This window comes from Propithecus coquereli, unplaced genomic scaffold (assembly GCF_000956105.1).
Source record: "Propithecus coquereli isolate 6110/MARCELLA unplaced genomic scaffold, Pcoq_1.0 Scaffold390, whole genome shotgun sequence".
Taxonomy (NCBI): Eukaryota; Metazoa; Chordata; class Mammalia; order Primates; family Indriidae; genus Propithecus; species Propithecus coquereli.
Genome location: NW_012149619.1, coordinates 371,961 through 384,973, shown reverse-complemented (window position 1 = coordinate 384,973; position 13,013 = coordinate 371,961). Strand labels below are relative to the sequence as shown.

General features: G+C 54.2%; 3 protein-coding genes across 4 annotated transcripts in view; 2 read left to right on the top strand and 1 right to left on the bottom strand.

Annotated features, from left to right (window-relative positions):
• Nucleotides 1–3,889, top strand: part of P2RX5 (purinergic receptor P2X, ligand gated ion channel, 5) — a 13,426-nt gene extending 9,537 nt beyond the window's left edge. Inside the window, exons 10-12 of the mRNA XM_012652559.1 lie at nucleotides 1,426–1,508; nucleotides 2,351–2,533; nucleotides 3,832–3,889. Coding sequence (XP_012508013.1) covers nucleotides 1,426–1,508; nucleotides 2,351–2,533; nucleotides 3,832–3,889 — 324 coding nt within the window. The remainder of the gene's footprint in view (nucleotides 1–1,425; nucleotides 1,509–2,350; nucleotides 2,534–3,831) is intronic.
• A 5,520-nt stretch (nucleotides 3,890–9,409) lies between these two features.
• On the bottom strand, nucleotides 9,410–10,242 carry EMC6 (ER membrane protein complex subunit 6). The gene is made up of 2 exons (XM_012652617.1): nucleotides 10,166–10,242; nucleotides 9,410–9,971 (listed from the first exon to the last, which is right to left on the bottom strand). Exon 2 carries the CDS (start codon nucleotides 9,930–9,932, stop codon nucleotides 9,600–9,602), a length of 333 nt encoding a protein of 110 aa, XP_012508071.1. The 5' UTR covers nucleotides 9,933–9,971; nucleotides 10,166–10,242; the 3' UTR covers nucleotides 9,410–9,599.
• A 134-nt stretch (nucleotides 10,243–10,376) lies between these two features.
• The window catches only part of TAX1BP3 (Tax1 (human T-cell leukemia virus type I) binding protein 3), a 5,248-nt gene continuing 2,611 nt past the window's right edge, over nucleotides 10,377–13,013 (top strand). For both annotated transcript variants that reach the window (XM_012652616.1, XM_012652615.1), the window contains exon 1: nucleotides 10,377–10,566. In XM_012652616.1, coding sequence (XP_012508070.1) covers nucleotides 10,528–10,566 — 39 coding nt within the window. In that variant the 5' untranslated portion in view covers nucleotides 10,377–10,527. The remainder of the gene's footprint in view (nucleotides 10,567–13,013) is intronic.

Below are 13,013 nucleotides of genomic sequence, written 5' to 3'. Positions count from 1 at the left end.
CCCAGTAAGTCCCTTTCCAAGGTTTCCGGTAGCTTCTTCCCTCATGCCTCTGTGCAACTCAAACAACCCCACTGGAGGATTCTGTCAGGCCCTAGGATTGGCTTTTTATGAGGCCAGGAAAACTATGTCCTGTCACAGGACTCGGAGGCCATGCTCCTGAGAGGTGGTTGGTAAAAGTGAGCCTCAAATGGCTTCTTCCTAACTGCAGACAGTCATTGTCAGGGACCCTGGGTGTTTGCACACGTAACTTCTTAGAGAGGGGCCGGTCTTCAGGCATCATTTGCTTGTGACGTGCGTAAAATCAGAACACAGACCATCTGAAGCACAGGCCTGTTGGAGGAAGGTAATGGTGCGGGGAAGAGGGTGGTAGAGGCTGGGGTGGGGGCTGTTCTCTGTGGAACAGGAAATTGACAAATAACATTTTGGCATCTGGGGATGCCAGCGTCTAGGGCAGAGGACCAGGATGGCCCACCCATCACCTCCTCCCCACCCCCACCCTCCTCCTCAGTCATTCAGGGTTCCTCCCACCCCATTCCACCCCGGGCTGTGGGTGGCATCACCCTCGGGCGGAGGAGATGGGCATTTGTACCACCTGCTCTGGTCCGAGGGGCAAGCATTCCGGTGCTAGCGGATCCCAGCTGGGGTGGCTCAGACCTCACTGCATTCCCTTGACTGCTGCCGTAGTGTCCTTGCTGGTTCGGTTCAGAACCTCTCCGATCCATCCCACACTGGCCACCAGGGGGATCTTTCTGCAATGCTGCAGTTCTCCCCGTAGTTCCTGCCTCTTACCTGGAGGACAAATGCTTTGGAAACTTTCTAAGGCGCTTTCCAGACTGGTCTCCAGCCACCTCTCCAGAAGGCTCTCTCGCTCTTCCCCGACAAGTCCTGTGCATTTCCCACGCATGACAAGCTTGTTCCTCCCCCAGGCTTTCTGTGCCTTGTATAAACTCCTATTCAGCCCTCAAGACTCAGCCCAGGTGTCCCTCCACGGGCTGAGTAAAATCCTGTCTTCTCTCTGCTCCTGCTCCCCTCCCCATCATAGGACACATCACTGGGTCATAATTTACATTCTTGTCCCCTGTGCCAGAGGGAGGGTCCCCAGGGGTCTCTCTTGTCCGTGTCCTCCCTGCACCCCAGCATAGCCCTAGGCTCATGGTGGGTGCTCAGGGACAACTGGATGGGCTGGGGAGGGCGCTTGGCCTACGGGCTCGGTGGTGCTCCAGGCTAGCTGTGGCTGTACCAGGGCCCAGTTTTCTGGGCTCGGACAAGGTGCCCCTTTCTGAGCCTAGTTCTCTCACCTATTAGATGGGGATGGTGACGCCCCCTCACAGGCTTTTGCAGGATCAAACGGTGTGAAGTGCGGAGGGTGGCTGGTGCTCCCCCGAAGTCTAGGATTCTGAGTCAGGGACCCCAACTCTTTTGCAGGGTGCTTTCTTCTGCGACCTGGTACTCATCTACTTAATCAAAAAGAGCGAGTTTTACCGTGACAAGAAGTACGAGGAAGTGAGGTCAGTCCTGCTTCCTCCCCAGTGGCCAAGGGGACCCCCGGCTGAGAACCTTTACCCCAATTTGATATTGGCATTTGGAGTGTGTGGCAGGGGCTGAAGGGCGGGGAGGTGGAATGTCCTAGGACACGCTCTACAGAACTGGACTGAGCCTCAGAGCAGCCGGTGGAAGGAGAGGCCACTGGGGCTGCGGGGCAGGAGACCCATGCACAGGCTCTGCCACCCTCGCCCCGTGTGGTTGTGGACAAGCCCCAGGCCTTCTCGGGCCTTGGTGTCTCTGTCTGGAAGAAAAGAGAGTTGGCTGACATGTGGTGTCTCCTGTAGTCTGCTTCAGGGTCCTCGGACGCGGGGATCCTGGTGGGCTGGGGTTGAGGGGAGCTGGGTAGTAAAGGGAGGAAAAACGGATCTTTTTCCACTACAGGGGCCTCTTTCCAGGGTCTCTTGGGTGTGCGTGTGTGTTCAGAGCAGCAGAGCACAGTATGAGTGGGGAGCCCGGATGTCTGTAGGTGGGCAGGAAGGATGGGGCTCTGGCTTTCTGGAGGAATGGGGTCAGAGTGGGGCACTGGTAGACCAGCTTATTGAAGTGGGGAAACAATAATAATAATAATAAAAGGCTGGGGAATTCGGCACTCCTTTAGCCCACCCCGGCCTGGGGCAGCGGGTCAGGGCCTGCCTGTGTCATTCGCCTTAATGAACCCAGCCAAGCCTGGATCCCAGCCCTGGGTTACAGGGACGCCCCCAGGCTTGACACTGGCCACAGCCCTGGCCCAGACTGAGCTGCTGGAGGAACCAGGGCGGCGCCCTGCAGGGCCGTCCCAGGTTAACAGATTATATCCTGTTAACAGATCATATCCTCCAGACAATGTCCTGGAGGCCGAGGAGGAGGAGGAGCCTGGCACGGGGCTGTCAGAGCAGCCTGCCTCCGGGCCAGGGCTTCAGGAGCAGCTGGAGCAGCCCAGGGCACAGCACGGAAGCAGCGTCCGGAAGGGGAATGGCTGTGTGTGCCCGCAGAGCCTGGAGCCCAGCAGGTAGGGGCTGCTGCAGAGAGGGGTCCCTGCTCTGGCACCTCATGTCCCGCAGTCCCAGTGGGCCGCTCTGCCCCGGGGTGACCTGGCCACAGACGGGACGTCCAGGCCCACAAGGGCGTGTCTAAGCTAGCCTCTTTGGGGAGGGGATCTGGTGGCGCTTTGTCCCCCATCATCCCCGTCAGCTCCCACGCCCCGGGATAGCCATCTACACCGAGTGCACTTGCTGTGCCGTCCCCACGTCCAGGTACACTGCTTCTCTCATTGCTATGGCACTTAGTCTCTGCCGGCATGCCTCTGAGCTCATTTAAGCGACTTGATGAGGTGGGCGCTGATAGGACCTATTTTTCTAATGAGAAATATGAGGCACAGCAAGGGTAAGGAACTTGCTCAAGTCACACAGCTCATAAATGGCAGAACCAGGATTGAATCCAGGCTGTGTGTCTCTAGAATCCAGTTTTTCTCCAATGAGTTCTGCCTTATCAAGTCCCCTTCCCCCACCTCCCATCAGGTCAGTCCCCTAAGTCCCTCTTCTATGTGCCCCAGCCTCAGGAGGGTGGTGGCTGTGCTGCCAGGTGGCCCTCAGGCTGCCCTTCCCTGGGGCGTGGCCCAGACGCCCTGGGCAGCCTGGCCTTTTCTGCAGACGTAGCCCTGGCTGAGTCGGGAGGCCTGCTTCAGGCCTGCTCTGCTTCTGCCTCGGTGTGTGCCTTTGAGCAGGTGCCTGGCCCTTTCTAGACCTTGCTGTCCCTTTTTTCCCCCTTCCCAGTGGGGGCTGGACGCAGGGCCCCCGCCTGCTCGGTCAGGCTAGGGTTCTGTGACTCTCCTCTTGTAAACCATGTCCCGGCATGTTCACCGGCCTGGGGCGGCCTTTCCTCCAGCCGGGCTTTCATTCCTTGCTGACTCAGGGACCGGCTGGGAGCTGGGCCTGGGCAGGAAAGGACTGAGGAGAGAGAGAGGCTAGGGGATCCGGATGGGGCAGGCCCAGAGCCCAGAAGCCCTCTGGTGCTTCCTGAACTACTGTCCCTTCCTGAGCACTCACCTGAACTCCATGCCCTGCAGGCGGGAAGCACCGCCGCCTTGCTTGTCTTGGCTTAGCCTTGCCTGCTGCTGTGGGAGGTTCTGCACCCACGGGCCTAGGCACCGGCTGCCATGTGCTCATTGCTGGGTGGCTCCGGAGGCCTCTGCCCGAGCATCTCCATGTGTTCGGGCTGCAGCAGGAGCCCTGACAGATGGCGCCTCTCTCTGAATGGCTTCCGACAGTCCTTTCTGCCCTCTGTGTGCACCCCTCCCCCTCCCCACAGGTCTGGCCACCCGGTGAATGTGGAGCAGCTGCAGACCCTGCAGACAGTGGAGACGTAGCCAGAGCTGTTGGCTGAGAACTGATTTGGTGACGACGTCGGGGCCTGAACCACCCACAGCTCTGAACTGGGAAGAGGTGTCTTTGTGCCTGCGTGAGACAGGGGCTTCCAGGCACAGCCATCTCACCTGCACTTTGGGATCTTGCTACAAGCTTTTTGTCACGTGAGGGGAGCCGCCCAATGGCCAGAGTGGCTCAGATCTAGAAGAGGAGGTCCTGGAGCAGGCATCCAGGGAAGGGGGGCAGGCCAAGGCCTGAGTGGAACGAGAGTGTTTTGATTGTCTCTGAGAACCTGGCTGGACATCCATTCATTCATACAGGCAGTAAACATTTACCGATGCATGCTGCGTGCTGCGCGCTAGCCAAGAGACGCTGAAGTGAGATGCTGACCTGCCCTCGGGGAAGGGGGCACGTGTGTAACTCCTCCAAGGCCAGCCGAGACATCGCAGCCAGGCCTGCACCTGGCCTACCTCTAGCTGCGTTTCACGGATCCCTGTGGTAAATGACAGCTGCTCAGAGAAAGCCCTTGGACCACATCCAAGGGGACATTTGGCCCTGGCCCCAGGGATAAAATTTAAAAGAGGCCAAGGAGGCAACCAGGAAAGGCAGCTGGCTCTTAAGGGAGAGACCAACTCCAAGGGCTTCTAGGTAAGAGGGAGAAGGAGAGGCAGGGTGGCTGCTGCTCAGTCTCCATTCTGACTGCCCCTATCCTGGGAAGCTCTGGGAATATCCACTTGCCCATGTGGGCGATGCATTTGCCGGTGTGGTTTGTCTCTTGCTGTTGTGTGGCTAGATGTCCCCTCTGGGCTCCCAGCCTCTCCCCTCAGAGGCTTGGTCTGAAGTACTAGAGATGGTGCTCACGCAGCAGACGCAAACAGTTGTTGGGGGCCCTCACTCCCCCGACCCGTGCCCACCCCCCTGCAGAACTCACAGTTGCTCCCTCCCTCGGCTGCCACAGAGCCTTGCTATTCAAAGTGGGGTCCACGGGCCAGCAGCATCGCATGTGTCACCCGGGAGTCTGTCAGAAATGCAGAGTCTTGGCCCCTTCCTTGTCCTACTAAATCAGAACCTGCATTTCCACAAGATTCTGAGGTGATTTGCGTGCACAGTAACGTTCGAGAAGCCCTGGTTCTGAGGGGAAAAAAGGCCGGCTTTGGTGGGTGGAGCCAATTTCTAGGTCAGACTTACACACATGCTACCTGGAGGTCAAGAGGAGTCCTCCCCCACCCTGAAAGCAACATTATGCTCCATTCACTTAAATTAAAACATTTTGACTAGGTAATACTTACATGATTTAAAAGGTGCAAAAGAATAGACAGTGAAAAGCGACCCTCTCAGCCCTGCTCTCTGGAGGCAACCGGTGCGATTCCAAGAGGCTCCCTTATTTTGCCGGGAATCCACTGGGTTACTCGCACACTCGCTCAGGAAATGAACTTTTTCTGATGCCTACACGTAAGACAGAGTCTCCTCTGTCAGAAACGGATGTGAAATAGACTTCAGTATTGGGAGTGGGGAGCCCGCTAGCACTCTTCTCCTTATCCCACTGTATCTCGGTCACCCCCATGTAGACCCAAGGTGAGAAACCTAGAGCTCGTCATTCACTGTTGTGATGAACGGCCCAGCAGACAGTCCTCAAGGGCTGCTCCGACTCAACCAGCCCCAGCTCCCTGGATACACCCTGGGAGCGTCCTCTTTGGAAGGGCTTCTCTGCACACAGAAGGGGGCAGTGAGCATCCTTCCACTGAGGCCTTTGGAGAAGGTTGCCAGAAGGGGCTGGCAGGTCTCTGCTGAGGCTGCGGCTGGGGCAGAGGGGCACGGACGCCAGGACAGGAGGCCTTCTGGAGCAAGCGGCTCCCTCACCTCGGGCTGTCTGGGAGCCCATCAACAAGTCCAACCTGCTCTCTGAATAGAAAGTGAAAAATCCGGGTTATCCACTGAAGTGTTTCATTTCCTCACTAAATCAAACCCTTGGATTTATAATCTAGCATGTTACGTTTATGTTTTGGAGGAAGCAAAAAAGGCAGGGGTCATGGCTGCTTAGGGATTGGTCTGATTCTTTTAACCTGATTTTGAAATGGCTTGGCAGCAGCCATATAATCTGGGGACAGTTGTACTATTTGTTTTATATTGGAATGGAAATGTCTTCCTACAGTTATTGATTCAGTCAGTAAATATTTATTGAGTACCTATGATGTGTCAGGTGTTGGGCTAAACGCTAGTGATACAGTGACGAGCGACACGACCGTCCCTGCCCTTGTGTGCTTCCAGTCTGGGGGGAATTGAATCTTAATCAAGTGATCACACCAGTCATCACTGGATAGGGTGTTTGAGAGTTCAACCAGAAGTAGCCAGAAGTTTCCCCAAGGAAGTGATGTATGTGTCGAAATTGGAAAGGTTATGGTAGCCTAACTAGGTGACAGGGAGAAGCATTCCAGGTGAAGAAACCACACGTGTGGAGACGCTTTGACATGGGAAGACGCAGCCGAGGAAGTGGATGAAGTCAGCAGACCAGAGCGGGTTTTGTGAGGCGTTTTTTAAAATCAAGTCGACTTTAATTGTAAGGGTTGCCCCATTAAACTTTACTTCCTTAGAGGACTTATTCAACCTAATTGTTTCTTCAAGGCCAGCAAAACCTTCCACGTGGCCTCCCTACTGCACGTCAGGGGTCCCACGCCCAGAAAAACCAGTGATCCATTACAGCTTCTGGACACTGTGGCACACTCTGCTGAAGTTTCCTTGCTTTCTGCCAGCCCCTGCTCCCCACCTTTCTTCTACATTATCTCGGTGCAAGAGTGGGAGGCTGATCAATCTTATGGAAAGTGGCTTTTAAATAGGGAGAAGTGAAGGAGGACCTTGAGCTCCTTTCAAACTGGGAAAGCCCTTTTCGCTCTGGGCACTGGTTGCTCACTGCAAAGGTGAGTGCCAGCCTCTCAGGAACTCCTTTCTGTCCTGATAGTCAGGATTACATGAATTGCCTACGCTATGTTCAGGCCCTAGCCTAAACGCATCCACCTAGTACTGAGCTATCTCATGCCTTTGGGAGTACCACGATGCTGGCCAACGGGAAATTTGTACATTGGGTGCTATTAATGTGACATCACAAGGACCAGCCATGAAAGAGCAAGTACCCCTGACTCCTGATGCTGGCGTCATCAGGATTGACCAGTCACAGCTGTCTTTTTGCCCTGTCCCCCATCAGTTCTTCCTTTCTCAGTGGCTGGTTGCCCCACTGGGGAACCAGTCGAAAAGGGGGAATTTACTTCCTCCAGATGTCCTTGAGCATCTCAGCTGAGGACTACAGTGCCTCATAGAGTTCCTAAATCACCCCACTTGGAATGGCATCCTATGTGTCTGGAAAAGGACTCCACTCGGTTTCAGTCCACCTCCTCCCTCCAATGATGTCTTTCCTCAGAGCATACTTTCCTATGGATCCAAGAACCCAGCACCTTTCTGCCAGCTGTGTCCCCTTAGGCCAGTACACACAATTAAAGAGGTGAAGATGGCACTTCCTGGGACCTGCCCAATGTATGTGTTCTCTGACACTTTTGTTTCGTCATAAAACAATAAAAGGTGTCAATTTCGTATGTGTCCTGATTTTTTTCCCTTCAGGTCTTCATGGTTGCCCTGTGTTTTAGGGGAAAATGTAAAGAGAAGGCGAGACCAAAAGAGGCAGACACAAGAAACAATTAGCAAGCAATATATTATGTTCCTTGTTATCTTGCAAAGAAATTCCAGTGAAAGCATGGAAACTCTTTAAATGAGCAAACATTAAAATAAAATTAAAGACTAGGAAGGCACTGATAAAACCGGTACTTTTCATTCAACAAGTATAATCTGATAAAGCTTGGAAAGCATTTGGAATCAAGTTTTTATCCTCTGCCCTAGGAGCTTATTAAATTCTCTCAAAATGACATAAACATGAAGACATTTGTTACAGTATTTTTTTTATAATAATGAACATCTCAAACAAACTTACTGCTCAACAATAGGGAAATGGTTAAGTAAATCAGCTCACTTATCCCTCTTCCTTTTCCCTCCTCTTCCAGCAGTAGGATCCCCTCCAACTGCCACTTTCTGCATGAGGCATGAACCCTCCCTTCCCACTCAGGGAAGCCCGAGAGAGGACTGGGGTGTGCAAACCATGAATGTGAGGATCTTTGGTGGTGGGCAGAGAGGGCTCACTGGGAGATGGAGGCAAAGCTGTGGCTTCAGCTGCTGCTTGGCTTTGTGTGCATGCATGTGGTCCTGAACCCGAAATGGAATTCAGGAGGTCTAGGTCCCACATCCATCTCCACTACCGGCCATAGGCTACCTAAGGTCTGTAAAGAAAAGGGGACTTGGATTCAAGCTCTCAGATCCCCTTAGCATTTGATTCTTTTTTAAAAATCCAAATCTGATCACATCACTTCTGACTAGAAACTTCCAAAGGCTTCCCCTAGTTGCTCTTAGGATCAAGGCCAAACTCCCCACTGTGTCTGTCCATGCCTATTTTGTGGCCTCTTCTCTCACTCTCCAGATACAGGCCACACACTCCTTCCTGCCCATCTGCCTTCAAGCAGACTTTTTCCTGCAAGTAACCCCTTCCCTACACCTTACTTGGCTGTGTTATTCATTCAACTTTCCAGTCTCAGATATAATGTTATTTCCTCATAGAAGCCTTCCTTGACCCCCTCCAACCCAGGCTAGTACATATGTTTGCGGCTGCTATGTACTCTCTTCATAGCATCTACCATAATTTAAACATTTGTGAAATTAGGTAATGCTGGTCTCCCCAGTTAGACTACAAATTGCATGAGCAGTATGTTCATTACTACAACTCTAATGCAGTATTTCTCAATTAAACATATGTGTGTTATTCCAACGTAACACTCCCAACAAGAAAGGATCGATTGGCATATAGACAAGTGCTTACACCCTAAACCAGCCCAAAATTTAGCTTAATTGGCTAATCTGTTTAAACATCTCTAAACATAGTCTAAAAAAATAGCTTGAATTAATTTTTTTTTAATGGAAAGGACTGCTAGCTTTGATGAGGTGAAATGGAGCTGAAATGACACCATTCATACCTGGAAGTAGTGGTTAGTGGGTGGGAATGCTGCACACAGCCAATACAGCAAGAACCAATGAAGAGACCTGCATTTCAGTCCCGGCTGTGTCTCTTCCTAGCTGTGCCTCCTCTGGCAAAGGTATTTAACCTCTCTGAGACATCAGCTTCCTCGTCAATATGGAGTTAAAAACATTTACCCCATAAAGTTATTGCTAGAATTAAATGAGATACTGGGTATAAAAAGTACAAGGCACAATGCCTGGCAGATAGGAAGCTCTTAATAATAAATATTAACTACTATTAGTTCTTAGAATGTTAACAATGTTAACAGTTCTCTCCTAGTCCCTCTCTGGATGGCCTGTGTGTAAATGAAAAGATATAACAAGATTACGGCCCAGTCCCTGCTCTCCAGGAGTCAAATCTTGGCGATTTTGCACGAACGGCAGACTACGTTAAGGTAGGAAAGAACTCCACAAAGTATCTCACGCTTCATTTAATCTGAAGATACAGGCTCTCCGTCTTCAGATATAAATTATTTATAACGTTACAGAACAGGCAGCATATTCAACAATTTAAAAACTAGGTAAGTCTACTCGGTGTTAATATCTGGCAGCAGTCCTCCCGACCTTTTTTTTTTTTTTTAAAAAGTCACCCCTGCCCCCATTTCAGTAGACGTGCACCATGCCATAGAGGAATGTCCAGAACAGGACGTAGGTGAAGAGGCCTCCGATGAGCCCTCCTGTAAAGAGAGGTCTTCGTGATTTAAAATATTTGTTCCACCTCCTTCCCGCCTTGAGAATTAGGAGCAGGGAGAGCAGAATGGAGGCAAGCAGGTAGAAGATGAAGCCGTAGAGGCCGGTGAGGCCGAGGATGCCGGCCGTGGCCCCCGACAGCGCTGACACTGAGGTCCGGCAGTAATCCAGGACGGCGGCGTTGCCCCGCACGGCTGCCTCACTGATGAACGGCGGCCCTTCCCGCTTGGCCACCACCGCGGCCATCGCACTCGCCGGGGCTCAGCCTCTAGGTTTCTCACGGAGCTGCGGAGAAAACCAAGTTACAAGTGGCGCCCGGAGCTTGGCGAGTTGGGTTCACGCCGCCCCCTCCCCCTGAAGCTTCCTGGCACCACTCCTGGGTCTCGGACCTTCAAAAGACGCCTGGAAGGCGGGAGGGGCCTCTGGCCTGCCGGGAGGCGGCAGCACGTCTGCACTCCCCGGCAGGCTTGCCCGGTTACCTGGAACACGGCGGCAGACACTGTCACTTAGCGTTCCCTCAGACAGACAGATGCAGGTTCCCGCGGCGCCATCTTGCGCTGAAGGCTGCCGGGAGGGCCCAGCCTGCGCGTGCGCCAGATCCCGTCCCGCCCCCCGCGCCTGCGCCGCGGGCACGCTCCGCTCTCGGCCCGCTTTTCTACGCACGCAGCGGGACTTCCGAAAGCAGAACAGCGCTCCGGCCAGTGATTGGCTAGAGGTTCGTTAACTATTCATGAGGGGACGGGCAGCGCCTGCTGCCTTTGTTAACCAGAGAGGGCGCGGCCGCGGGGATTCTCGTTGCCGGCTTCCCTGAGCGGTACTAGGTTGCCAGATTGGGGTCGAGATGTCCTACATCCCGGGCCAGCCGGTCACCGCCGTGGTGGTGAGTGCGCTCGCGCGGGCTCCTCTCGTTCTTGGCTTGGCTTGCCCCACTTCGCAGAGTGGCAAACTGACACCCCAAACAGGTTGACCAAGCGTCGACCCCGGGGTCCTGCACTCGGGCGGCCGGGCTCGGGTCCCCCCTCTGTCGGAGCAGGGCCGCGTTCTCCCCCAGGCACGTAACGGATGGCGGGGACCTGAGAGCCTCCGGAGACCCTGGACGGAGGCCAGACCCCGCGCAGTGCTGTCGCCGGAGTGGACGCCTTTCAGCCGACCGGGACGGGGAGGACGAAGGAGAAAGGCCCGTCTGCCAAAGCGCCCCCTTTCCTGGGCCTCCGTGTCCCCAGCTGGGCGGCCGCAGTGGGCGGGCTCCGGCCCCGACGTCCATGAGTCGCAGCCTCTGGAATGAGGAAATGCTTCCTCCGCTCCTGCCGGCGCCGCCGCCCGGAGGAGGGAGATTTGGGGGGTGGGGCTGGCCCGAGCCTGCCGCAGCAGCCCCTTCCCCTTTCCCGTCCAGCCCAGAGTGAATGCTGGAACAACTGGCTCGATCCCTCTCCGAACTTTTCCTGGATCCCCAGCCCTTGAGGCAAAGTCCGGGTACCCCACTTGGCACTTGAAGCTTGAGGAGACCCTTTGGGGTCCGCCTAGGGCCCTGTCCGCCCCCTTGGTTAGAATAGGCAAAGGGAGGAAGGGAGGCTGGGACATTAGACACAGATGCCAATGTCACGGCTGGATGGGGCCTGGAGGACAACCCCATGGAAGAGGCAGGGAACAGTCCCCAAGATAATTCTAGTCATGCCCAGCCAATTATAGGAAGCCCTCAGGAAACACACAGGTCTCCTGCCCTGGGGAAAAAAGTGCCTGCCAGGCAGGCTAGGGGTCAAGTGAAAGTCCCAGCCCTGGAACCATAGTGACTGGCTGTGGTTTCTTAAATGGGTGTGCTGGAGTGCTGCAGGGTGGGTGGAGGCAGAGAAGCCACTGATAAAGGTGACACGTGAGGGTGAGCTTAGAGCACCAGCTCAGGCCCCAGGCTAGGAGAAAACATTGCTGGACCAGCTGACAGCTGTCCTAAGTGTCAGCCTGACTTTTCTAGATCCCTAGCTGCCCCAGAGAGGAGGGGCCAGGTTTGCTCCTTAGCAGGATAAAAGAGGGTATGGGTGAAGAGCCAGAGAGCCACCTTGCTGCCTAACCTCACCTAGCAAGTCAGGGACAGGGCCTTGTCTTACAGCCTTGGGGGTGGGTGCACAGGTGTGTGCTGGAGGTAAAGCAGGCCTGGAGGAGCTCACACTTTTGGGCATGAGGACCCAGCTTCAGTGGGCCTCAGGGATCATGTTTCCTGCTCCTCCATCCTCATGACATGGCTGGTCCCAGGGCCTTCCTCAAAGCTGTGGGACCATGACCCCCCAATTCTTCTAACACCAGGAATGTATAGCATCTGGCTTCTCCCTCTTGTGTCTTGGGTTGGGGATGGGGTGGGGGAGGCTTCCTCCACAGTCCCTGCCCTCTCCCATGTAGTTAACATTTTGAGAATGTTAAAAACCATTTTGGCCTCTCCTCTGAACTCTGGCTCCATAGATCCATCTGGACACCTGCCCGTGTGGCTCCTGGCACTCCAACTCAGCCTGCGCCTCCTCCTCCTGGGTTCCCATCTGAGAGATACTTATGTTCAGCCAGGCCAGGTGCTCCTCTTGACTCCTCTCTTCCAAGAGCAGTCCCCGGGTCTGTTGATTGGAATTTCTAGGTAGTTCACATCCCCTGACCTCCACATTTCCCCTTTGTGAGATGTCAGTTCCCCTACTGACTACTATCTGAGTGGTGGTTCTAGCAGCAAACCCGACCATGCCCTGCCCTACTTCCCAACTCCTGAGAGCTCCAGTGGGTTCAGCCTCTAGGTAAGGTGGCCATATTACTTGTCAGCCCCTCAAGGCCTGGTACAAAGGATCCCTCCTTTCTGGAGCCTTCTCACGTCTAGATCAAGTCACCCTTTGCTTTTTTCCCCCTTATTCCTGTTAAAACTCTCAACTTTTGGAGCGATCTGTTCTAGCTTCCAGTATCTGGTGACTAGTAGGTGCTTGCTGAGGGCTTTGAAAGGAGCCAGGCACAGTTGGGGACTATAGCCCCACAGCATGGTGGGAGAGCCCTAGAACACTCCTCTGTCTTGTGCACTGTGCAAGAACAGGGCCTGGGGCTTAAGGAGGATCCCCCCACACTCCCCAGCTCCCCTTCTAGGACCAGACTCATGGGCCTGCATCCCACAGCCTTCTTGATCTGGCCCCATCCTCTTTCAGCCTCATTTCACCTCCCAGTTCTGCATCCTGCACTGTACACTCTGGTCTCATGAACATGTATCCACAGCACCTTCAAGCCTTTGCTCTGTTTTTTTTTTTTTTTTTTTTTTGAGACAGAGCCTTGCTCTGGTACCTTCTTCCTAATGTCTGCGAGATCCGGAGC